The sequence below is a fragment of the Scyliorhinus torazame genome, chromosome 14 (assembly GCF_047496885.1).
Source record: "Scyliorhinus torazame isolate Kashiwa2021f chromosome 14, sScyTor2.1, whole genome shotgun sequence".
Classification (NCBI taxonomy): Eukaryota; Metazoa; Chordata; class Chondrichthyes; order Carcharhiniformes; family Scyliorhinidae; genus Scyliorhinus; species Scyliorhinus torazame.
Window position 1 is genome coordinate 221,137,580 of NC_092720.1, and position 25,962 is coordinate 221,163,541.

Sequence of the window (25,962 nt, forward strand, 5' to 3'; positions counted from 1 at the left end):
TCGAAAGTGGGGTTACAGGGTAGGACAGGGGCTTGGAAGGGGTGCTCTTTCAGAGGGGTGGGTGTGCAGGCTTGATGGGCCGAATGGCCTCCATCTGCACTGTAGGGGGGGAATTCTATGATTCTGAGAGAGGAGGAAACATTCTGTCTTAAATGGGAGACCCCTTATTCTTTAACGATGTCCACTTGTTCCCGTCTCTCCCCCACATAGACAAAACCTGAAATCTGGACTCCAGCTCCCAGAGTTACTTTCACAGCTCCTGGCCAGTTAATTACTGCAACACTTCGCTGGCAATGAGCGGATGGTTTCTGGTCCACATGTTTGCATGGAGCCAATAGGAAGGGGCTATTCGTGAGGAGCCACCCCATTTTATAAGCTTTGTTACAAGTAGATTTGCAAGGACCAAGAGCGGTGCAGTTAGCCATTGTATACGGGTTTTCGGCAAATTCTTCTTTTCCCCGCCCCTCCCTGCACAAAACGAAAGATGAGGGAGATCGTACATCTACAAGCTGGTCAGTGCGGCAACCAGATAGGGGCCAAGGTAAGAAAGATCCACTTTGTTACAATTTGCATTTCTGAATCTTAAAAAAAAAAGGATTGAGTGTTCCAAATGTGCTTGGCTGTAACATGAACCGAAATTCGTTTTAAACAATGGCCTGGAGATTTACTAAAGGTTAATTTGGGTTTGAATTTCTTTTGATTAAGTGGATGGATGGATAGCATAGGATAAATGAGGCAGGAATTTGAAATTCTCTCGCTTAAATCATTAATAGCCCATATATAGATAGGGGAGCGGATTGTGTACAAATCTGATTGAAAATATATTTTTTCTTGGTTTCAAAAGAAATGCAATATTACAGTTGAACGATTTTTTTTTTGGGGGGGGGGGGTTCACTGTTTCAAACCCACGCGATGTTAGCTGAAGCAGGGATATTTTAAGATTTGGTGGTGGCTACACCCGAGAGAAATAGTCCCCGATCAAAATGTTTCCAGTCGAGTAGCGAGAAGCTTTTTTGGTTACTAAATGTCCGCCTTAAGACCTACTGGTGTTGTAAGACTTCTTACTGTGCTCCCCTTAAGAACAAAAGAGCAATAAAAGGATAGAACCTGTCCCTATTGTATTACAAGGAGGGGGTATGCAACTAATATGTACATTTTATACAAAGTAATCAAAATGATCTATCCCTGATTCGGCTGCTGAGTCAAATTATCGTTTCTTGTTCAGGATGTAATTTCTTTGTGTCAATTTCCAGGGAAATTGATCCTTCGCGTAACTTCAAAACTGATTCATGTCAATTTCTCCTTTGATTGAGAGAATTTTTTTTTGCTGGGGTGGGACGAGGGTGCAATTTCTCTTGTTTTCCAGGGAAATTGATCCCATGCCATTGATTTTTGGGGGTGATGGCACAGATGACGTAATGTGGTGGTGGGGAGTGGTCCCCTCCAGGGAACGATGGCCATTATGGTCTATTCTCCTCCCTTGCCTTGGGATTCCTGGATTTCAAAGGACCACGCCTCTCGGTAATTGACATGGCCTCTTATTGGTCGCGATGCCCTGGAAGGGGAGTATCCTGCCGTTAGCGGAGGCGCCAAACAAGCCAATGGGCAGATGTGGCGCCAAAACGGTACTTTTTAAAAAATATATGAATTCCTATCTGGAGGAGAGCTAGTTTTCCGCGCCCCCCCCCCCCCCCCTTTGACTGCTACCTAGGTCCCTTAAGACCTACTGGTCTGGGACCAAGGCACAACCACACTTTGCAATCATGTTTTTATTTTAAACCTTTGTCTTGATGCACAAGTGCTGTTGAGTTGACTGTATGATGGAAGGAAGAATAAAGAGGCTGTGTTGCAAAACTTCCATATTCCACAGTCACGAGGGAGATCCTTTTCTACTTCTAGTTATTATTTTAATTTGGAGTACCCAATTTAAGGGGCAGTTTAGCGTGGCCAATCCACCTACTCTGCACATCTTTGGGTTCTGGGGGTGAAACCCACGCAGACACGGGGAGAATGTGCAAACTCCACACGGACAGTGACCCAGAGCCGGGATCGAACCTGGGACCTCGGCGCCGTGAGGCAACAGGGCTAACTCTCTGCGCCACTGTGCTGCCCTTGATTTTCACAGTAACTAATTGCAGTGTTAATTGAAGGCTACTTGTAACACACTTAGTTTAATGCAAGTTTTGAGCATGCTGTCCACCTCGAAATGGGCGATCTAAGGAATTAGTCCGCATCAGTATCATCCAGGAAGAAGTGAATCTCTGGAACCCCCAACAGAGCAGAAGGAGGCCATTCAGCCCATCAAGCTGAGCTTTTGGGGAAATTCAAGATGTGTATTAATTTTTTTCCCTTAAAATTCAGAGTGCCCACTTCATTTTTTCCAATTAAGGGGCAATTTAGTGTGGCCAATTCACCTACTCTGCCCATCTTTGGGTTGTGGGGGCGAAACCCATGCAGACACAGGGAGAATGTGCAAAATCCACGGACAGTGACCCAGAACCGAGATCAAACCTGGGACCTCTATGCCGTGAGGCGGCAATGCTAACTACTGTGCTGCCAAGATGTGTATTATTTAAATTTCTGTACATCACTTGGAGCTTTATTTGGGCCCTTTACCAAGACACCACATTCGCAGGCAGTAGTTTGAGTGTAACAGGACAATTTGATAAGTAATATAAACGGTTCCACGCAATAGTTTACAAGCCACCCACATCCTTTAACATTATCAATACCCCAGTCACAGTTTGGTCAGTAGACCATTTACCCCTCATTCATTATTGCATCAATAGACCATTACCACATAGCTGCATCCTGAATTACAATGAACAAGGTCACGGCTTGCAAATAGAGTGTAAATTGTCCCCTGTTAATGATCAGAGCTGGGAAACTCGAGCAGTGTAGTTATTTTGAACCATTTTGCTTCTATTCTTAAACTGTGTTTCCCAGACTTGACCATCTATTTAATAATTCTGCATTGTTCTAATGTCTTATCCTTTGTCTCTGTAATTGTCTTGTCTCATGCTCCAGGTTACTCTTAATCAATGTGTGACATCCTTAATTTATGCCTAACCTAATAAGCGCAATCATTGAATTCCTATAGTGCAGACAGGCCATTCGGCCTATAGAGTCTGCACTGACCCTCCGAAAGATCACCTCCCCAAGGTTCACCCCCCACCTTTTTTAATGATTTGATTTATTGTCATATGTACCGAACTACAGTGAAAAGTATTTTTCTGCAGCTGGGGGAACGTACGTACATAGACAAAAAAAAAGAATAATCGACAGAGTATATTGACGAAGGGTACATTGACAAACAGTGCTTACAGTGCAGAACAAGTGGCCAAACCAAGCAAATGCATAGGCCGTAGTGGATAGTGTTCTTACAGGGAACAGATCAGTCCGAGGGGGAGTCGTTGAGGAGTCTAGTAGCTGTGGGGAAGAAGCTGTTCCTATGCCTGGATGTGCGGGTCTTCAGACTTCTGTATCTTCTGCCTGATGGAAGGGTCTGGAAGAAAGCAAAGCCTGGGTGGGATTTGATTTATTATTGTCACATGTATTAGTATACAGTGAAAAGTATTGTTTCCTGCATGCTGTACAAACAATGCATACCGTACATAGGGGAGGAAGGCGAGACTGCAGAATATAATGATGCATTTATAGCAAGGTGTAGAGAAAAGATTAGCTTAATACGAGGTAGGTCCATTCAAAAGTCTGATGGCTGTAGGGAAGAAGCTGTTCTTGAGTCGGCTGGTACGTGACCTCAAACTTTGGTATCCTTTTCCTGACGGAAGAAGTTGGGAGAGAGTATGTCTGGAGTGCGTGGGGTCCTTAATTATGCTGGCTGCCTTTCAGAGGCAGTGGGAATTGTAGACCGAGTCAATGGAGGGAGGATGATTTGCATGAAGGACTGGGCTACATTTACGACCTTTTATAGTTTCCTGCGGTCTTGGGCAGAGCAGGCTCCATACCAGGCTGTGATGCACCATAGAAAACATTCTTTCTGGTTGTATCTGTAGAGGTTGGTGAGAGTCGTAGCTGACCTGCCAAATTTCCTTAATCTTCTGAGGAAGTAGAGTCGTTGGTGGGCTTTCTTAACTATAGTGTCGGCATGGGGGGACCAGGACCGGTTGTTGGTGATCTGGACACCTAAACTTTTAAGCTCTCGACCCTTTCTACTTCGTTCCCATTGATGTAGACGGGGCATGTTCTCCACTACGCTTCCTGAAGTCAAGGGGGTCTCTGATAATGCTGTCTGCCTTCCTGAGGCAGCTGGAGGTGTAGACAGAATCAATGTGCAGGTGGCAAGCTTGTGTGATGGACACCAAGGGGCAATTTAGCATGGCCAATATACCTAACTTTCACATCTTTGGACTGTGGGAGGAAACCGGAGCCCCCAGAGGAAACCCACGCAGACACTAGGAGAAGGTCCAAACTCTACACAGTCGCCCACGGTCATAATCTAACCCGGTCCGTGGCACTATGAGACAGCAGTTCTACACACTGCCACCATGCCGCTCTGAACGGTAGCACAGTAGTTAGTGCTGTTGCTTCACAGCTCCAGGGTCCCAGGTTCGATTTCCCCCGCTGGGTCACTGTCTGTGGAGTCTGCACGTTCTCCCTGTGTCTGTGTGGGTTCTCTCCGGGTGCTCCGGTTTCCTCCCACAGTCCAAAGATGTGCTGGTTAGGTGGATTGGCCGTGCTAAATGGTGTCCAAAAAGCTTAGGCTGGGTTACAGGTGTAGGGTGGAGGTGTGGGCTTAAGTAGGATGCTCTTTCAAGGGACCGGTGCAGACTTGACGGCCTCCTCCTGCACTGTAAATTCTATACTCTGAACTAGCTTAGGAAAAAAACAGTGTAGACACTTGTAAAGTACCTAACAACCTTGTACAAGGAAAACAATATTTCCTACAGTATGCAGGCTTGAAATGAGAAGATTCGATCATCAGCGGAGGCAAATTTTTGGCCACCACAGACTGCCGTTGGAATAGATTCTGGCTTTCATTCCTGCCCGATAACCTGGAGTTGCCACTGTGGATAATGACTTCCAGATTTGGAAAAATTCAGCTCTGCTGTTGCATTGCAATGTTTTTCAACTAAACCTCAACGAGCACCCCTAAAGGATTCAGCAAGTTCAGGCCATTTTTTCAAGGGTTGTTCCTGGGTTTAATAATCTACCTTTCCCTTTGTGTTTTGTGGGATTGGGGTGCACAATTTCACCATCTACTATAGGATTCCTAACTGAAAAAAACACTTCTGTATAGTTTGATGTGGAAAACATTATCGGGTTTGCAAAGTTACTATAGATATCGTGGTTAGAGCGGAAGAGGTCATCAGGCTCATCGAGCCTGCTCTGCCATTCAATGAGACCATGACTGATCTCCCACTGATAATCCTCAATCCACTTTCCCACCTCATCCCCATCAACCTTGCTGATTTAAAAATCTGTATCTCAGCCGTGAACGTATAATGTAATAACCTTGTTTGTCACAAGTTGTCTTGCATTAACACTGCAATGAAGTGACTGTGAAAAGCCCCGAGTTGCCACGCTCCGACGCCCGTTCGGGTACACGGAGGGAGCATTCCGAATGTCCACTTCACCTAACAAGCTTCGGGAATTGCGGGAGGAAACTGGAGCACCCGGAGGAAACCCACGCAGACACTGGGAGAACGTGCAGACTCCGCACAGACAGTGACCCAAACCGGGAATCGAACCTGGGACCCTGGAGCTGTGAAGCAACAGTGCTAACCACTGTGCTACCGTGCCGCCAGATACTTAACGACCCAGCCTCTACAGCTCTCTGCGGTAAAGAATTCCACAGATTCACTCCCCTCTGAGCGAGGAAATTCCTCCTCATCTCTGTCTCAAATGGGCGACCCCCTGACTCTGAGATTGTGCCCTCTGGTCCTAGACTCTCCCACAAGAGGAAACCTCCTCTGTGTCTCCCCTGTCAAACCCCCTGAGAATCTGATGTCTCAAAAAGGCTGCCTCTCATTCTTCTAAACTTCAATGAGTACAGACTCAACCTCTCCTCATTAGAAAATCCCTCCATTCCCAGAATCGAAGTGTTTGGTTAGGAGCTCATTCCAATGAATAGTGTTATGGGCGAGGCGTTTTCAGAACCCCAAAATGTATCATGGAGTTCAACCAACCTCTCCCTTTAATGTATTTGTTGCTTTTTGGGATTACAATTATGGACACGTGGGTTTTTTAACACACAACAGTTTATTCCATGAACTCAACTTAACATCTTAAATAAACATTGGATCTCTTTTTTTTAATAAATATTTTATTGAAGATTTTTGGTCAACCAACACAGTACATTGTGCATCCTTTACACAATATTATAACAACACATAACAATGACCTATTTTATAAACAAAAAATGAATAAATAATAAATAACAAAAATGAAAACTAACCCTAATTGGCAACTGCCTTATCACAAGTAACACTCTCCAAAAATATAATTTTAACAGTCCAATATATAATTACCTGTCGCAACGACCTATATATACTGTATAATATGTATTAACAACCCTGAGAGTCCTTCTGGTTCCTCCTCTTTCCCCCCCCCCCCCCCCGCCCCCGATCCTGGGCTGCTGCTGCTGCCTTCATTTTTCCATTCCATCTATCTTTCTGCGAGGTATTCGACGAACGGTTGCCACCGCCTGGTGAACCCTTGAGCCGACCCCCTTAGAACGAACTTAATCCGCGCTAGCTTTATAAACCCTGCCATGTAATTTATCCAGGTCTCCACCCCCGGGGGCTTGGCTTCTTTCCACATTAACAATATCCTGCGCCGGGCTACTAGGGACGCAAAGGCCAAAACATCGGCCTCTCTCGCCTCCTACACTCCCGGCTCTTGTGCAACCCCAAATATAGCCAACCCCCAGCTTGGTTCGACCCGGACCCCCACTACTTTTGAAAGCACCTTTGTCACCCCCATCCAAAACCCCTGTAGTGCCGGGCATGACCAAAACATATGGGTATGATTCGCTGGGCTTCTCGAGCACCTTGCACACCTATCCTCCACCCCAAAAAATTTACTGAGCCGTGCTCCAGTCATATGCGCCCTGTGTAATACCTTAAACTGAATCAGGCTTAGCCTGGCACACGAGGACGACGAGTTTACCCTGCTGAGGGCATCTGCCCACAGCCCCTCCTCGATCTCCTCCCCCAGCTCTTCTTCCCATTTCCCTTTTAGTTCATCTACCATAGTCTCTCCTTCGTCCCTCATTTCCCTATATATATCTGACACCTTACCATCCCCCACCCATGTCTTTGAGATCACTCTGTCCTGCACCTCTTGTGTCGGGAGCTGTGGGAATTCCCTCACCTGTTGCCTCGCAAAAGCCCTCAGTTGCATATACCTGAATGCATTCCCTTGGGGCAACCCATATTTCTCGGTCAGCGCTCCCAGACTCGCGAACTTCCCATCCACAAACTGATCTTTCAGTTGCGTTATTCCTGCTCTTTGCCACATTCCATATCCCCCATCCATTCCCCCGGGGCAAACCTATGGTTGTTTCTTATTGGGGACCCCCCCAAGGCTCCAGTCTTTCCCCTATGCTGTCCCCAAATCTTCAGTGTAGCCACCACCACCGGGCTTGTGGTGTAGTTCCTCGGTGAGAACGGCAATGGGGCTGTCACCATAGCCTGCAGGCTGGTCCCCCTACAGGACGCCCTCTCTAATCTCTTCCACGCCGCTCCCTCCTCCTCCTCTCCCATCCACTTACTCACCATTGAAATATTAGCGGCCCAATAATACTCACTTAGGCTCGGTAGTGCCAGCCCCCCCCCCTATCCCTGCTACGCTGTAAGAATCCCTTCCTCACTCTCGGGGTCTTCCCGGCCCACACAAAACCCATTATGCTCTTTTCAATCCTTTTTTAAAAAAGCCTTCGTGATCACCACCGGGAGGCACTGAAACACAAAGAGGAATCTCGGGAGGACGACCATCTTAACCGCCTGCACCCTCCCTGCCAGTGACAGGGATACCATATCCCATCTCTTGAAATCCTCCTCCATTTGTTCCACCAACTGTGTTAAATTTAACCTATGCAATGTGCCCCAATTCTTGGCTATCTGGATCCCCAGGTAACGAAAGTCCCTTGTTACCTTCCTCAACGGTAGGTCCTCTATTTCTCTACTCTGCTCCCCTGGATGCACCACAAACAACTCACTTTTCCCCATGTTCAATTTATACCCTGAAAAATCCCCAAGTATCCGCATTATTTCTGGCATCCCCTCCGCCGGGTCCGCCACGTATAGTAGCAAATCGTCTGCATACAAAGATACCCGGTGTTCTTCTCCTCCTCTAAGTACTCCCCTCCACTTCTTGGAACCCCTCAACGCTATCGCCAGGGGCTCAATCGCCAGTGCAAACAATAATGGGGACAGAGGGCATCCCTGCCTTGTCCCTCTATGGAGCCGAAAATATGCAGATCCCCGTCCATTCGTGACCACGCTCGCCATCGGGGCCCTATACAGCAGCTGTACCCATCTTATATACCCATCTCCTCAACACCTCCCACAAATAATCCCACTCCACTCTATCAAATGCTTTCTCGGCATCCATCGCCACTACTATCTCCGTTTTCCCCCTCTGGTGGGGCCATCATCATTACCCCTAACAGCCTCCGTATATTCGTGTTCAGCTGTCTCCCCTTCACAAACCCAGTTTGGTCCTCGTGGACCACCCCCGGGACACATTCCTCTATTCTCATTGCCATTACCTTGGCCAGGATCTTGAGGGAAATGGGTCTATAGGACCCGCATTGTAGCGGGTCCTTTTCCTTCTTTAAGAGAAGCGATATCGTTGCTTCAGACATAGTCGGGGGCAGTTGTCCCCTTTCCTTTGCCTCATTAAAGGTCCTCGTCAATACCGAGGCGAGCAAGTCCACATATTTTCTATAGAATTCGACTGGGAATCCATCCGGTCCCGGGGCCTTTCCCGCCTGCATGCTCCTAATTCCTTTCACCACTTCTTCTACCTCGATCTGTGCTCCCAGTCCCACCCTTTCCTGCTCTTCCACCTTGGGAAATTCCAGCCGATCCAAGAAGCCCATCATTCTCTCCCTCCCATCCGGGGGTTGAGCTTCATGTAATTTTTTATAAAATGTCTTGAACACTCCATTCACTCTCTCCACTCCCTGCTCCATCTCTCCTTCCTCATCCCTCACTCCCCCTATTTCCCTCGCTGCTCCCCTTTTCCTCAATTGGTGCCAGCAACCTGCTCGCCTTCTCCCCATATTCGTACGGTACACCCTGTGCCTTCCTCCATTGTGCCTCTGCAGTGCCCGTAGTCAGCAAGTCAAATTCTACATGTAGCCTTTGCCTTTCCCTGTACAGTCCCTCCTCCGGTGCTTCCGCATATTGTCTGTCCACCCTCAAAAGTTCTTGCAGCAACCGCTCCTGTTCCTTACTCTCCTGCTTCCCTTTATGTGCCCTCATTGATATCAGCTCCCCTCTAACCACCGCCTTCAACGCCTCCCAGACCACTCCCACCTGGACCTCCCCATTATCATTGAGTTCCAAGTACTTTTCAATGCACCCCCTCGCCCTTAGACACCCCCCCTCATCTGCCATTAGTCCCATGTCCATTCTCCAGGGTGGGCGCCCTCCTGATTCCTCCCCTATCTCTAAGTCTACCCAGTGTGGAGCGTGATCCGAAATGGCTATAGCCGTATACTCCGTTCCCCTCACCTTCGGGATCAACCCCCTTCCCAGCACAAAAAAGTCTATTCGCGAGTAGACTTTATGGACATAGGAGAAAAACGAGAACTCCTTACTCCTAGGTCTGCTAAATCTCCACGGGTCTACACCTCCCATCTGCTCCATAAAATCTTTAAGTACCTTGGCTGCTGCCGGCCTCCTTCCAGTCCTGGACTTCGACCTATCCAGCCCTGGTTCCAACACCGTATTAAAATCTCCCCCCATTATCAGCTTTCCCGTCTCCAGGTCCGGAATGCGTCCTAGCATCCGCCTCATAAAATTGGCATCATCCCAGTTCGGGGCATATACGTTTACCAAAACTACCGTTTCCCCCTGTAGTTTGCCACTCACCATCACGTATCTGCCCCCGTTATCCGCCACTATAGTCTTTGCCTCGAACATTACCCGCTTCCCCACTAATATAGCCACCCCCCTGTTTTTCGCATCTAGCCCCGAATGGAACACCTGCCCCGCCCATCCTTTGCTTAGCCTAACCTGGTCTATCAGTTTCAGGTGCGTTTCCTGTAACATGCACACCTTAAGAAACTTAAGGCAGATGTGGTTGAGTACCCGTGCCCTCTTTATCGGCCCGTTCAGCCCTCTCACGTTCCACGTGATCAGCCGGGTTGGGGGGCTTCCTACCCCCCCCCCTTGTCGATTAGCCATCCCCTTTTTCCAGCTCCTCACCCGGTTCCCACGCAGCTGTATCTCCCCCAGGCGGTGCCCCCCCGCCCCTCCCATACCAGCTCTTCCCCCCCCCCCCCTCCCCACCCCAGCAGCAGCAACCCAGTAATTCCCCCCCACCCCCGCTAGATCCCCCGCTAGCGTAATTACTCCCCCCATGTTGCTCCCAGAAGTCAGCAAACTCTGGCCGACCTCGGCTTCCCCCCGTGACCTTGTCTCGCACCGTGCGACGCCCCCTCCTTCCTGCTTCTCTATTCCCGCCATGATTATCATAGCGCAGGAACCAAGCCCGCGCTTCTCCCTTGGCCCTGCCCCCAATGGCCAACGCCCCATCTCCTCCACCTCCCCTCCTCCCCCCATCACCACCTGTGGAAGAGAGAAAAGTTACCACATCGCAGGATTAGTACATAAAACTCCTCTTTTCCCCCCTTTTTAACCCCCCCCCCCCTTCGCCCCACCACTTTGTTCAAACGTTCTTTTTAATAACCCGCTCATTCCAGTTTTTCTTCCACAATAAAAGTCCACGCTTCATCCGCCGTCTCAAAGTAGTGGTACCTCCCTTGATATGTGACCCACAGTCTTGCCGGTTGCAGCATTCCAAATTTTATTATCTTTTTATGAAGCACCGCCTTGGCCCGATTAAAGCTCGCCCTCCTTCTCGCCACCTCCGCACTCCAGTCTTGATAAACGCGGATCACCGCGTTCTCCCATTTACTGCTCCGAGTTTTCTTTGCCCATCTAAGGACCATTTCTCTATCCTTAAAACGGAGGAATCTCACCACTATGGCTCTGGGAATTTCTCCTGCTCTTGGTCCTCGCGCCATCACTCGGTATGCTCCCTCCACCTCCAACGGACCCGCCGGGGCCTCCGCTCCCATTAACGAGTGCAGCATCGTGCTCACATATGCCCCGACGTCCGCTCCCTCCGCACCTTCAGGAAGACCAAGAATCCTCAGGTTGTTCCTCCTTGTGTTGTTCTCCAGTGCCTCCAACCTTTCCACACATCGTTTCTGATGTGCCTCATGCGTCTCCGTCTTCACCACCAGGCCCTGTATGTCGTCCTCATTCTCGGCTGCCTTTGCCTTCACGACCCGAAGCTCCCGCTCCTGGGTCTTTTGTTCCTCCTTTAGCCCTTCGACCGCCTGTAGTGTCGGGGCCAACAGCTCTTTCTTCATTTCCTTTTTGAGCTCTTCCACACAGCATTTCAAGAACTCTTGTTGTTCAGGGCCCCATGTTAAACTGCCACCTTCCGATGCCATCTTGGTTTTTGCTTGCCTTCCTTGCCGCTGTTCTAAAGGATCCACTGCAATCCGGCCGCTTTCTCCTTTTTTCATCCGTATCCAGGGGGGATTCCCTTCTGGTTTACCGCACGGTGTTTTTAGCCGTTAAAATTGCCGTTGGGGCTCCTATCAAGAGCCCAAAAGTCCGTTTCACCGGGAGCTGCCGAAACGTGCGACTCAGCTGGTCATCGCCGCACCCGGAAGTCAACATTGGATCTCTTAACACCCCTTACTTCAACGATAACTCAAACTATTGCAACAGTAAATAATTCCTTAAACTGTTCCTTCAAACTTCCAAAAGACTTAACACCTTCGAACAGTATCACATCAGGTTAAAGGATATATATGTTTTCTGCAGAATGGCAGAGATATGTTAGCTTGGTTGATTTCTGCTCCAGCACCTTGGGCGCGATTCTCCACTCCCGCGCCGGTTGGGAGAATCGCCTGGGCCGCCAAAATTTCCGGGGACGCTGGTCCGATGCCCTCCCGCGATTCTCCCAAGCGGCGGGAACGGCCCGGTCACTTTTCGCGGGCCGGAGAATCGCCGGAGACACCGAAAATGGCGATTCTCCGGCACCCCTGCTATTCTGAGGCCCGGATGGGCCGAAGGGCCGGGCCAAAACGGCGGGTTCCCCCCGGCGCCGTCCACACCTGGTCGCTGCAGTTGTGGGTGGTGCGTGAATGCTGGCGGGGGGGGGGGGATCCTGCACCGGGCTTTACCTGGAATGTGGGGTGGCCCGTGATCGGTGCCAACCGATCGTCGGGCCGTCCTCTCTGAAGGATGACCTCCTTCCTTCCGCAGCCCTGCAAGATCTGTCCGCCATCTTGCGGGGCGGACTTAGAGAGGCCGGCAACCACGCATGCGTGGGTTGGCACTGGCCAACCCGTGGATAACGCCCGTTATGCGGCGCCGGCTGCGTCATCTATGCGACGCCGCTTTTACGCGGGCGACGAGGCCTGGCGCGTGTAGATGACGCGGCCCCGATACTGGCCCATTGTCGGGGCCTGAATCGGTTGGGGCCGTTTCGCACCGTCGTGAACCTACGGCGCGGCCACTTCGGCGTGGGAGTGGAGAATCTCGCCCCTTGTTGTTTTCCTGCAGCTCTCTGGAAACACACACACTGCTTTTTAAACTGCGATTTAAAAACCTACAAAATGGCTGAACTGAGCTGAGCTCCGCCCACTCTATGACATCACTGTTTTCTTAAAGGTACATTGCTTAAACATCCAGATCTTACAGGCACTCTCGCATGATAATAGACACCGACTGAACTGAGCTAACAGTGGAATGAGTATGAATTGAGGCTTTCTGCTTTATAGGGTCAGAGTCGGCCTTGATGTATGCTCGACTGTTAGACGGGTTGTGGTTGTGTGGAGAAACTGAGGATTCTTCTCGCCGGTTTTCCAGGTCCGTGTGCCATTGGGGTTGGATTAAAAACCACAACCACTGCTTTATTCCATTGCCGGCAGCAACTGTCTCAATAAATGAGCCCTCACCGAGCGTGTTGATGAGATTTGTACTGTGGGTGAAGTGAGCTATGGTGGCTGAGTTGGCCAACAGCCAACTGGGCCTGCAGCAGCGAAGGCTTCACTGTGTCAAACTGAAAGTCTTCCATGTGGTGTAACCAGATGGTGACAGGACTCTGACTGACCTCCCCATATTAAACCTCCTCGCTATCAAGAGGCAATTGTAAACGGGTTACGGGGGTAAAGGGAATAGGGTGGCAGCGAGGGGCTTAAGTAGGGTGCTCTTTCCAAAGGCCGGTGCACTCGATGGGCTGAATGGCCTCCTTCTGCACTGTAAATTCTATGACTGGACACGATATCCACCTTGTAGCTTGTCTCGAGTTGAAGTTTGTGTAAGAGCTTTGACGACGTGTCCTCCGGCACCGAACGTTTGGTCCGTTCCGTTGCCGCTGTCCGACCTGCAGAGTTTGTCCAGAATGTTCTGGTTTTGCTTCGGAGTCCAGCCGAGATTTGCTTTCATAAAAGGGGAGAGCATCCGACATGATTCCGAGCTGCCAAGAGTGCAGGGATTGTGAAAACAAAGCCAGGATTGCCTCCCTCCCTTTGTTCAATCCCAGCAATTCTGTGCTGAACAAAGCCCAAGACCCCTTTGGTTGTCTCTGTCTATATTTTTTTGTCAAAGCTATTCCTTGTTCAAACGTGTGATTGAGTCGCCGCTGATCGCGTGAGCTGTGAGCGGTTTAATGAGGGTACAAATCCCTCGGAGGGTCAGATGGTGCAACAGAAAGGAGTCTTTGTCTCTGAGGCAATTCTGTTTTTTTATTTCTTCACCGTTTGTTCCTGTCTGATCTTTGTTTTTTGTTTCTGGCGGGGTTTTCTTGTGCAGGAATGTAGCTCCCAAGTAACCAGCAGGGTAGATTTTTTTTAAGCCCCAGTTCCTTTGTTCTTTAGCTGCCACCCCCTCCCCCTTCCCCAGCATCGACAGATCTCTGAGAGATGAGTCCCAGTTTTCCCTTTGGGGGGGTGGGGGGAAATGTGCTTCCAGGCACCCTCCCCGCTGACGGATTTCTCTCTACCGCCCATGTCCATGGCTTTGTCTGGGGGAGGGGAGGAGACCATAATGGGACTGTGATTGCAATCCGAATTAAATCATAGAATCCCCACCGTGCAGAATTGTTGGTTGTGAGGGCACAGTAAGAAGTCTTACACCAGGTTAAAGTCCCAACAGGTTGTTTTTGTTGTTTTTTTGGAATCACTAGCTTTCGGAGCACAGCTCCTTCCTCCGGAGAGCCGGGAAGTGATGGCAGCTGTGGGAGTTGTGCGTAAAATCCTTTTGCTATGAGCTGCTGTTGATCTGTGGGGAGTGGGAGGTGATGCGTGTGAATGTGATTTTTTTTTTTTTTTTTTTTTTTTTTTTTTTTTTAAATTGTGGTGTAGGTTCCCTCTACCCACAGCTCCACCAGCGTTCGTTCTAGAAGACTGAACAATGGACTATTTTAAAAAAGAAAAAATTTAGAGTACCCAATTCATTTTTTCCAATTGAGGGGCAATTTAGTGTGGCCAATCCACCTACCCTGCGCATCTTTGGGTTGTGGGGGCGAAAGCCACGCAAACACGGGAAGAATAGGCAAACTCCACACGGACAGTGACCCAGAGCCGGGATCGAATCCGGGACCTCGACACCGTGAGGCTGCAGTGCTAACCACTGCGCCACCGTGCCGCCTCTACAATGGACTATTTAGTGTGCTGATGGTGTCCCTCCCATTCTGGCGACAGAGGAACCCACTGCTTCAGTGGAGTTTTTCAAATGTCCCTTTTCCCCTGTCAGCCAGCAACCATCCCCCCCCCCCCCTTCATCCCCAGCCAGTTTTATTTTGCGAGCTAGCTGAATACCAGCGTCAGACATTCCCAAGCCATCAAGATGTGGCGTCTCGCCAGCTGTAGCGAGTCTGTCGTGCTTGGACCTGCACCCGTTACTTTTCTGCAACCGGGGAAGATATCTGCTCCCTTGCTGGTTAAGTCCCTGATTTAAATCTGGATGTGGCAAACAGTGTGGACATTCAAAATGGACCATTTTAACCTTGCTCATGCTTCTTTTACTGTGACGACCTACAATAGCCACTGCTGAAAAATGCACATTTTTTTTTTTAAAAAAAAAAGAAAAGGAATTGTTGAAAATAGTTTTATTCATCGATAAATCCAGCAGGGAACTCTAAAGGAGCATTTTTTCCAACCAGAGTGTTTTTTCTTTCTGCTGTCGTTGGGAGTTGAGCATGTGTCGCCCATCCCTAGAGCTGCATGTCTGGCTCGAGCATTTTTCCAACCAGTGGTTTTCCTTTCTGCTGTTGGAGTTGAGCATGTGTTGCCCGTCCCTAATTGCCCTTGAGCTGAGCGTCTCACTCGGCCATTGTCCGAGGGGTAGTTAAGAGTCACCCACATTTGCTGTGGGTCTGGAGTCACGTGTCGGCCAGACCGGGTAAGAACGGCAGATTTCCTTCCCTAAAGGACATTAGAGAACCAGATGGCTTTTTATGACAATCCGTGATGGTTTAAGACCATAAGACATAGGAGCGGAAGTAAGGCCATTCGGCCCATCGAGTCCACTCCGCCATTCAATCATGGCTGATTTCAACTCCATTTACCCGCTCTCTCTCCATAGCCCTTAATTCCTCGGGAAATCAAGAATTTATCAACTTCTGTCTTAAAGACACTCAACGTCCCGGCCTCCACCGCCCTCTGTGGCAAAGAATTCCACAGACCCACCACTCTCTGGCTGAAGAAATTTCTCCTCATCTCTGTTCTAAAGTGATTCCCTTTTATTCTAAGGCTGTGCCCCCGGGTCCTAGTCTCCCCTGCTAATGGAAACAACTTCCCTACATCCACCCTATCTAAGCCATTCATTATCTTGTAAGTTTCTATTAAATCTCCCCTCAACCTCCTAAACTCCAATGAATATAATCCCAGGATCCTCAGACGTTCATCGTATGTTAGGCCTACCATTCCTGGGATCATCCGTGTGAATTTCCGCTGGGCCCCCTCCAGTGCCAGTATGTCCTTCCTGTGGTGTGGGGCCCAGAATTGCTCAGTATTCTAAATGGGGCCTAACTAATGCTTTATAATGCTTCAGAAGTACATCCCTGCTTTTATATTCCAAGCCTCCTTGAGATAAATGACATAGTGGGCGACACGGCAGCACAGTGGTTAGCACTGCTGCCTCACGGCGCAGAGGACCCGGGTTCGATCCTGGCCCTGCGTCACTGTCATGTGGCGTTTTCACATTCTCTCCGTGTCTGCGTGGGTCTCGACTCCAAAAACAAATGTGCCGGGTAGGTGGATTGGCCACACTAAATTGCCCCTTAATGGGGGGGGGAAACGGTCACTCTAAATTTTTAAAAAATACATCCTTGCCTGGTCTGGCCTAGTCTACACGTGACTCCATACCCACAGCAATGTGGTTGACATCTTAACTGCCCTCCAGGGCAAGTAGGGATGGGCAATGAATGCTGGCACAGCCAGAGACTCATGGATGAATAAAAAAATTTTAAAAATAGGAATCATTCCTGACCAAAGCAAACTATTCCTGACGTTGGCAATCTGAAATCAGCACATTCGGTCACAGATGTGAAACTCTTTCTCTTGCCGCAGATGCTCTGATCTGTTTTCTGTTCCTTATTGCAAGATTCCTGCTGCTGTTTACTGCCAGCATTTTTCTGGCTCCAACACAAAGTATAGAATCCTTTAAAAACATGAACATGCCAAAGCGATGATGTGGCAGAGGAAACTGATTGGCTCAGTGACCCTTTTTATTTTGACCTTGACCCATCTCGCTTCACAAAATGGCTACCAGATCCATCTCGCTTCACAAAATGGCTACCAGACCCATCTCACTTCACAAAATGGCTACCAGAGCAGGTCCGAGTTCAGGAATCCTGCGGCGAGTAACTCTCCTCCTTGAGGTGTTGGGTGCTCCGAGGTACAGACAAGCCAACACGGTTGCGATTGGTACAACGCAGTTTTATTCCATCTAACTATTTATACAACAGACCTGGTACTCAGCACGTTGTGACTGTGTGAGTGTCTTGCTAATCAGGTCCTGCCCTGTGCTGTCTCCAGATGGACTGCCCAGGAAGTGTCCTGTTTCATGTCTTATACTGTGCCTGCTCTTGTCTGATTGGCTGTCCTGTTATGTGTGCTAATTGGTCCGTTGGTCTGTCTATCATTATGTATGTGTTATGATGTATGTTTGAATATCATGACACTCCTGACTCCCCAAAGCATGTCCACCACCTGCAAGTTACAAGTCAGGAGTGTGATGGGATACTCTCCACTTGCCTGGATGAGTGCAGCTCCGACAACAATCGAGAAGCTCTGTACCATCCAGGACCAAGCAGATGGCTTGATTGGCACCCTTCCCAACGCACAATGGCAGCCCTGTGTATCCTCTGCAAGGTGCACTGCAGTCACAATCCTTGGATGGCACCTGCCAAACCTACAGCCGTCCCCATCTCTAAGGATAAAGGCAGCAGACCCTTCGAAACTCCCATGACCTGCAAGTTCCCCTCTAAGAATCACGCTCCATCCTGACTTGGAAATATATTTCTGCCACTGGGTCGAAATCTGGGAACGTCCTCCGAAACAGCACCCCAGGTGGCACACAGCTGGGAATGTGAGGATGCAGAGATGCTTCCGTGTGATTTGGACATGTTTGAGTGAGTGGCAGATGGGGAAATGCGAGATCCTCCTTTGGCAGATTATTATCCGAATGGCTTCTGGATTGACGGGAAGGAGGTGGGAAATGTGCAATGATTCTAACAGGGTAGATGCAAGAATGATGTGTGCCATGAGGGGGTCTCGAACCAGGGACCACAGTCTGAGGATACGGGGGAGACCATTTAGGACAAGGATGAGGAGAAATGTCTTCATCCAGAGGGGGGTCAGCCTGTGGAATTGGTTGCCACTGGGTGCAGTTGAGACCAAAGCATTGCCATGATTTTAAGAAGGAGTTAGACCACAGCACTTTGGGTATAGTGGGGGTGGGAGGAAAGTGGGGACAGACTATAGAGCTGTATAATCAGCTATGATCATAATTAATGGCGGAGAAGGGCCGAATGGCGGGTCCTATGTTCTGTGTGGGTGTACCTACATCACCGGGACAGCAATGGTTCAAAATGGTGGTTCATTGCCACCCTCTCGAGGGCAGTTGGAGATGGGAGCAAATATTGCCTCCACCCCAGAAGAGGTTTCTACCCCTTCTTTAAGTTCTGAGGTAGAACCGCTTGCCTCAAGTCGTCGTCATGCTGTGAAGACTTCAAGGGGGTGAGACCCACGCAGACGCGGGGAGAATGTGCAAACTCCACACGGACAGTGACCCCGGGTCCTCAGCGCCGCAGTCCCAGTGCTAACCACTGTGCCACAAGCCACCCCTATCTCGGGTAACTTTGACCAGGCTAGGAGGTAGCTGGAGATTGGGGGATGTGGTGTTTATAATGGCGTGCTGATTTAAATGGGCCGACTGGCCTCTTTTCTGTTCTCCATGATGGCGTTCGGCAGTCAACTGTTCGCGTAAGCGTTGGGCTTGGTGTGAGGGTGGGGGGCTGTATTTGAGTTTCGAACTTGCTGGCTATCCTGCCCTGTGTGTGCTCCCCCCCTGAACTGTACTAACTCCACTCTCTGGTCTCCTTTTGCAGTTCTGGGAAGTAATCAGTGATGAGCATGGCATCGACCCCACTGGTAACTACAATGGCGACAGCGACCTCCAGCTCAACCGCATTAATGTCTACTATAATGAAGCATCAGGTACTGACTTGTCTTCTGGTGCGGGGAGAGTTCTCCCTTGGTAAGGGGGGGGGGGGGGTTCAGTTTCGAGATTACTGTAGGGTCAATTCGATGTAATGTGCCCTTGGGTAATTGCATCTCCTGTTTTGATGCTGGGTTAGGTTGAGAGAGTGCATTCGCCGTTTAGTGCAGTGCTGGGTGAGACTGACTTTCAGGCGGACGTTATCTTTTATTTCAGCTTGTAATGGTTTGCATGGCAAACTCAGAAATAGCAGGCAGCCCACAATCGAGAGCGAGGGGGTCTAGAAGCTTCTGCCTGGAGACCGAAGGCAGCAGAGGGAGAGCTGCTTCCGCCTTGAGGGTCCAGTGGCTTCGCCTGGTTTCCTTTCAAAAAACACCACCACCTGACTGGAACCACTCGCTGTAGGTTGCCGGGCAGAATACTGTCCCTGGCCAATCCATTGGCCATCAGCCAACCAATCAAAACAAACCCCTCCAATCTCTTGGGTGCCATAACGTTTGGGTTCTTTAACTTGATTTTATTTGATTTATTGTCACATGTACCGAAGTACAGTGAAAAGTATTTTTCTGCGGCCGAGGGAACGTACACTGGTTAAAAAAAAATAACCAACAGAGTACATTGACAAATGATACATCTGACAAACAGTGATTGGTTACAGTGCGGAACAAGGGGCCAAACAAAGCAAATACATGAGTAAGAGCAGCATAGGGCGTCGTGAATAGTGGCCGGGATTCTCCGCGCAAAATCGCGCTAGGCGTGGGGGCGGAGAATGGGGTGTCAGACCGGCGATCGGGTCCGATGCCGGGACGCGAGCCTCCGGAGAAGCGGTGGCACTTGCGTGCGCGTGGTCTACGGTGCCGGTCGGGGGCTGTTGAAAAGCGGTCTCGGCGGTCGGCCGGCTGAGTTGCTGCCCGGCGTGGTTCACGTATGGTTCCACTTGGCGTCGCGACTGTCCTGGTGGGGGGGGGGGGGGGGAGGCGGGTTAATCAGTCTCTGGCAGGAGGGGGGGCCTCCATGGTGGTCAGGCCTGTGATCAGGGACCACCGATTGGCGGGCTCGCACAATCTGGGGGGGGCGGGGGGGCCTACCTTCCGCACCGGACCGCGGTGTGGATCCGCCATGTTACGCAGGGCTGGCGAGGAGCACTCCGGTGCCATGGTGGCCACGGAATCGCTGGGCCAAGTGGCCTGTTTGGCGCTGGCGTAAAACACTCCGGTGTTTACGCCGGCGTCAACGCTTAGCCACCATTTTGAAGAATCCCGGCCAGTGTTCTTACAGGGAGCAGATCAGTCCGAGGGGGAGTCGTTGAGGAGTCTAGTAGCTGTGGGGAAGAAGCTGTTCCTGTGTCTGGATGTGCGGGTCTTCAGACTTCTGTACCTCCTGCCTGATGGAAGGGTCTGGAAGAAGGCAATGCCTGGGTGGGAGGGGTCTCTGACAATGCTGCCTGCCTTCCTGAGGCAGCGGGAGGTGTAGACAGAATCAATGTGGGGGTGGCGAGCTTGTGTGATGCGTTGGGCTGAGTTCACTTCATAAACAGACTGGGCTGCATTGTCACCAATTCTTCTAGTTCATAAAGTGACTGAAGGCACTCTGCCCTGTTGTTGTTACAGCCAACGGTTAGTTACCAACCTGCCTTTCCTCCTTTCCCTCTCTCAGGAGGTAGATATGTTCCCCGTGCGATTCTGGTGGACTTGGAGCCTGGTACAATGGACTCTGTTCGTTCTGGGCCATTTGGGCAGATATTCAGACCAGATAACTTTGTGTTCGGTAAGTAAAGGCCCATTGAGGTCTACCCCTTTCGTGTTCTGGTTTTTGCTGCTTTTTATCGTCGGGAGATCATAATTTTTCTGCTCCTGGGAACCCTGCAAGTAGCTCTCGTTTGAGATAGTAGACCTCCTTAAATATCTTTTGGGCTGGAGGAGTGCAAATCTACATTCCTCCTCCTCTTCCCATGTCAGGATTGTGTCCCACCCCAGACACTTGAGCGCACTCGAGGCGGACACGCCCTGCGCAATCGTGAAGGACGGCGCACTGTCAAAAGTTGCCGTCTTCTAGTTCTGCATTGGGGCAGCACAGTAGCATTGTGAATAGCACAATTGCTTCACAGCTCCAGGGTCCCAGGTTCGATTCCGGATTTGGTCACTGTCTGTGCGGAGTCTGCACATCCTCCCCGTGTGTGCGTGGGTTTCCTCCGGGTGCTCCGGTTTCCTCCCACAGTCCAAAGATGTGCAGGTTAGGTGGATTGGCCGTGTTAAATTGCCCCCAAGTGTCCAAAATTGCCCTTGGTGTTGGGTGGAGTTACTGGGTTATGGGGATAGTGTGGAGGTGTTGACCTTGGGTAGGGTGTTGTTTCCAGAGCTGGTGCAGACTCGATGGGCCGAATGGCCTCCTTCTGCACTGTAAATTCTATGAATAGATGACCCTGAGGCAGTATTGTGAAGAGCAGACGAGATAGCTCTAGTGACCTGGGTGCAAATCTATCCTTTAATCAACGTCACTTGGGAGCAGGTGAGCTGGTCACCTTCAATTACTGCTTGGCAGCTTGCTGTGCACAGATTGGGGCTGTAACTCGACTACCCAAGTACTTGGTTGGCAGTGAAGTGCTTTTGCGAGTCCTGAGGATGTGTAGGGCGTTACTCCAATGCAACCCTTTTTTTTTTTTTCTAGATGGGATTCGGGGAGGGGGGAAGGAGTTGGGGGGGGGGAACTGGATCTTCATGATCTTATTACTTGAAAAAGGCACCTCTGATGGATCAAAATGTCGCCGCTGGCTTTGTCGATTGTAGGCCCAAAAAGTACAAGTTTGTCCCCTGATCCTCTGGGTTGGGGAATGGGATTTGTACAGGGTTCCTACAGACAGGGTGGGTTAGGGCGGATGGTTGGCCTGCGTGGAGCTGTGGAAATGTTTAGCGTGACCTCCGCTCACCTTGTTGAACCTTGTTCTTTGGGTGTTTTTGTTTTGCAGGTCACAGTGGAGCAGGGAACAATTGGGCCAAAGGCCACTATACAGAAGGCGCTGAGCTGGTCGACTCCGTGCTGGACGTGGTGAGGAAGGAGGCCGAGAGCTGCGACTGTCTACAGGGTTTCCAGCTCACCCACTCGCTGGGGGGTGGCACTGGCTCGGGTCTGGGCACGCTCCTCATCAGCAAGATCCGCGAAGAGTACCCCGACCGGATCATGAACACTTTCAGCGTGGTGCCCTCCCCCAAGGTTTCCGACACGGTGGTCGAGCCGTACAACGCCACGCTGTCGGTCCACCAGCTGGTGGAGAACACTGACGAGACCTTCTGCATTGACAACGAGGCCCTCTACGATATCTGCTTCCGCACCCTCAAGCTGACCACCCCCACCTACGGGGACCTGAACCATCTCGTCTCCGCCACCATGAGCGGTGTCACCACCTGCCTCCGCTTCCCCGGCCAGCTCAACGCCGACCTGCGCAAACTGGCGGTCAACATGGTGCCCTTCCCCCGCCTCCACTTCTTCATGCCTGGCTTTGCCCCGCTGACCAGCCGGGGCAGCCAACAGTACCGGGCCCTGACGGTGCCCGAGCTCACCCAGCAGGTGTTCGACGCCAAGAACATGATGGCGGCCTGCGACCCCCGGCACGGCCGCTACCTAACGGTGGCCGCAATCTTCCGGGGCCGCATGTCCATGAAGGAGGTGGACGAGCAGATGCTCAACGTCCAGAACAAGAACAGCAGCTACTTCGTGGAGTGGATCCCCAACAACGTCAAGACTGCCGTCTGCGACATCCCGCCCCGGGGCCTCAAGATGGCCGTCACCTTCATCGGCAACAGCACCGCCATCCAGGAGCTCTTCAAGCGCATCTCTGAGCAGTTCACGGCCATGTTCCGGCGCAAGGCCTTCCTCCACTGGTACACGGGCGAGGGCATGGACGAGATGGAGTTCACAGAGGCCGAGAGCAACATGAACGACCTTGTCTCTGAGTACCAACAGTACCAGGACGCCACAGCGGAGGAGGAGGGAGAATTCGAAGAGGAAATCGAACAAGACGAGGCCTGAGCGAGAAAAATTGACGGCCCTTCCCAAGTGAACATAAAACATACCTTTTTAAAAAAAGAAAGGCTAATGTTCAACAGGGTTCGAATTTAAAAAAAATCTTGTGTGGGGCAGCCATTTTGAGCCGGCGAATTCATCATAACGTAACATTGCCCAATCATATCGCGAGGAAGACCCCAAAATCTGCTTTACGTTGAAATGGGCTGTATTCATTGTGCGAGCCTGGTGACTTTTTAAAAAAAATTCTTGAGTTTTATTCTGTTTTTTGTAAGTACTTACTGACTTGATCGAAACGGGGTGAAGGTAATTAAGTGAGGAATTGGGTACAATTGGGTGGTCTGTACATCTGAATGGGCTGGACTGATTGCTCACAAAGGGTTAAATTATGTAGCTTGCTATCGGATGTATTGAATTCTGCCTGTCCTCCTGATTTCATGCCGGGCCTGTCACTCTTGATTACATTGCTTGAACTCTGGGCCCTACGTTACAATATTCCGCTGCGATACGAAAGTAGATTCCGCGGCCCCCCCCCCCCCCGCCCCGTTTTATTTTCAACTGAGCCATGTATTCCTTTATTTTTTTCCTCATGATTTTTGGCTGCCTCTCTCTGTCGTACATCAGCATCGCCGTTTCAGCCAAATTCTGGGCACGCAATAAAGATGGCAGCATTCCCAGAATATACTTGGGAATCCAGCCCCAGACTTGCCTCTTCGATTTAAAAATAAATAAATTCCTGAATCCCAACCGTCGCTTCGCTCGACGGAGCTGTGGTTTGATATGTAGCGGAATGAATCCCACTTCTCCCTTGCCTTGGGGCCTAGTGAGATTCCTGAAACCTAGTTTCGTGGATTTTTAACTGTTTCCTGTTTGATTGTTTTCAACTTCGTACTTGGGTGTACGCCATCTGGCTGAATTTCAGAGTTGACCCAATGTAGCTAGTCAGCAGCCCCCCCCCCCCCCCCCCCCCCCCCGGCACCCTTCTCCTTGCCCTGGTTTTTTTTTTAACCTAAAGAAATTTGTTTCAAACTGTCCGTTAGAGGTGGCGATAAGTTACACTCTGCACAGACAGCCCATCTCCCAGCTAGAATTTTGTAAAGGAAAGCTGGGAGGGGGGGGTTCTCCTCTGATTGAGCTTCCAACCAGACTGGCAGTTGATGATTCCGTTGGGGCTGGGAAAGGGCCCTTGTCTTCCTGGTGCTGGCGGCCATTTTGAGAGCCGAGATAGTGGGGACAACTCTCCTTCTTTTGTGCTGGTGGCCATTTTGAGAGCCGAGATAGTGGGGACAACTCTCCTTTTGTGCTGGTGGCCATTTTGAGAGCCGAGATAGTGGGGACAACTCTTTTTTTTTTTTAAACCCGTTGAGCTTGAACCCATGAAGGATTTTGTGATGCAGCGTTTAGAACTAGAAGCGACCACTTGCTTCCACACTGCTTGCTCAGTACCTTTCCGTCGTGTCTTCCTAGTCCCTCATGTTTCACTACTTTGATGTCATGTAACTTGTTGTTTGGATCATACTCTTCTGTTTTTCCTCTTTCTTTGTTTTTTTTTCATATTGGAAAGTATAGAGCCAGCCTTTTTCTGAACTGACAAATAAAACCATTTCTTTTTTGGCGATTTATGTCCTCATTCTTTTTTTTGTTGTGAGTAACACACTTTTGCGGTTGAATTTTAAAACTATTTTTAAGGGCAAGAAATCGGTAAACCAGAAAGTGGCGACTAAAGCAATCACCGGGTATGTTTTACAAGCTCAATTTATTGTATAGGAAACCTCCTCTCCTTGCTCCATCTGGCCTGTTTATGGCTCCAGTCTCACATTGACATTGTTGACTTCCACTTCTCCTTTTGCAAATGGCCCCAGCAAGTGAATCGATGCACCATTGCATGGACCTGGCCAAGTTGAACATGGCCGCAGAAGTGAGGAAGAGGGATCAATGAGGATTATACAAGTTTGGAATCCGAATGGTGGTACAGTGGTCATGGCGTTGGGAACTCTGGTTCAATTCTGGCCTTGGGTGACTATGGAGTTTGCACTCTCTCCCCGAGTCTGCATGGGTTTCCCACGGGTGCTCCAGGTTCTTCCCACAGTCCAAAGATGGGCAGGTTAGATGGGGTTGCGGGGGAGTAGGCCTAGGTAGGGGGCTCCTTCAGAGGGTCGGTGCAGACTTGCTGGCCTGAATGGCCTCCTTCTGCACTGTAGGGGTTCTATGATTTTGCCCTCTTGAACTAGAGCCAGATCCTTTGTCGATCACTTTATTTGTTCATGGGATGTGTGTTGCTGGCCAGGCCATCATTTATTGTCCATCCCTAATTGCCCTTGAGAAAGTAGTGTGTCTCTGCCATAAACTGCTGCCGCCCATGAGTTGGAATAACACTCGTCTTTGCTGTTGGGATTAAATTTTGTTCCCTCTGGTTTTCGATCCTGAAGTCGAGGGGGGGCAGTTTCCACCTACTCCGTCCACACACCTTTTCTTTTTCAAAACCCCTCTATCAAATCCAAGGAAGAACGCTTTTTCCAAACTCCACGTTGTTGAAATTCTTCGTCTCTGGAACCATTCGCTGGTACTTTCTAAAAGTGTGGTTCCTGGCACTAAACTCAATACTCCATTAGAGACCGAAGATTATTTGAGTTGATGTCCTGTGTAGATCACCAGGCTGTCGTCCAGTTTCTGCTGCTTGTTGAGATTCACAAATCGGGGGTGGGGGGGGGGCGATAGCGTGGAGGAAAAAATCTCGATGAGGTTCCGTCATTGGACTAGTAATTCCAGGGTCATGCTCTGGGACCCTGGGTTCGAATCCCACCTCGGTAGATACCGTCTGCAATTAGAGATCTAATGATCATAAAGCCATTGTCGTTTGGAGAACCAAATGTCCGTTTGGGAAGAAAGTCTTGCCTGGCCTCCATGTGACTCCCCATCTACCATAATGTAGACGGCTTAGCACGTCTCTGTTCGTGAGCAATTTGAGGCGGTCAAGAATACTGGTGCAGCGAGCGTTCAA

At 50.0% G+C, this 25,962-nt stretch overlaps 1 protein-coding gene across 1 annotated transcript; it reads left to right on the forward strand.

Annotated features, from left to right (window-relative positions):
* The first annotated feature begins 366 nt into the window (after positions 1–366).
* Positions 367–23,220, forward strand: LOC140390544 (tubulin beta chain-like). The gene is made up of 4 exons (XM_072475718.1): positions 367–541; positions 18,832–18,940; positions 20,598–20,708; positions 21,907–23,220. The coding sequence occupies exons 1-4, from the start codon at positions 485–487 to the stop codon at positions 22,965–22,967; spliced, it is 1,338 nt and encodes a 445-aa protein (XP_072331819.1). The 5' UTR covers positions 367–484; the 3' UTR covers positions 22,968–23,220.
* The last annotated feature ends 2,742 nt before the right edge of the window (positions 23,221–25,962 follow it).

What these genes read in the sequence shown, in the direction of transcription:
- LOC140390544 (XM_072475718.1), top strand. Translation starts at nt 485, where the DNA reads ATGAGGGAGATCGTACATCTACAAGCTGGTCAGTGCGGCAACCAGATA. An exon ending in GCAACCAGATAGGGGCCAAG is followed by an intron (nt 542 to 18,831) that starts GTAAGAAAGATC and finishes CTCCTTTTGCAG; the next exon opens with TTCTGGGAAGTAATCAGTGA. An exon ending in ACCAGATAACTTTGTGTTCG is followed by an intron (nt 20,709 to 21,906) that starts GTAAGTAAAGGC and finishes TTTGTTTTGCAG; the next exon opens with GTCACAGTGGAGCAGGGAAC.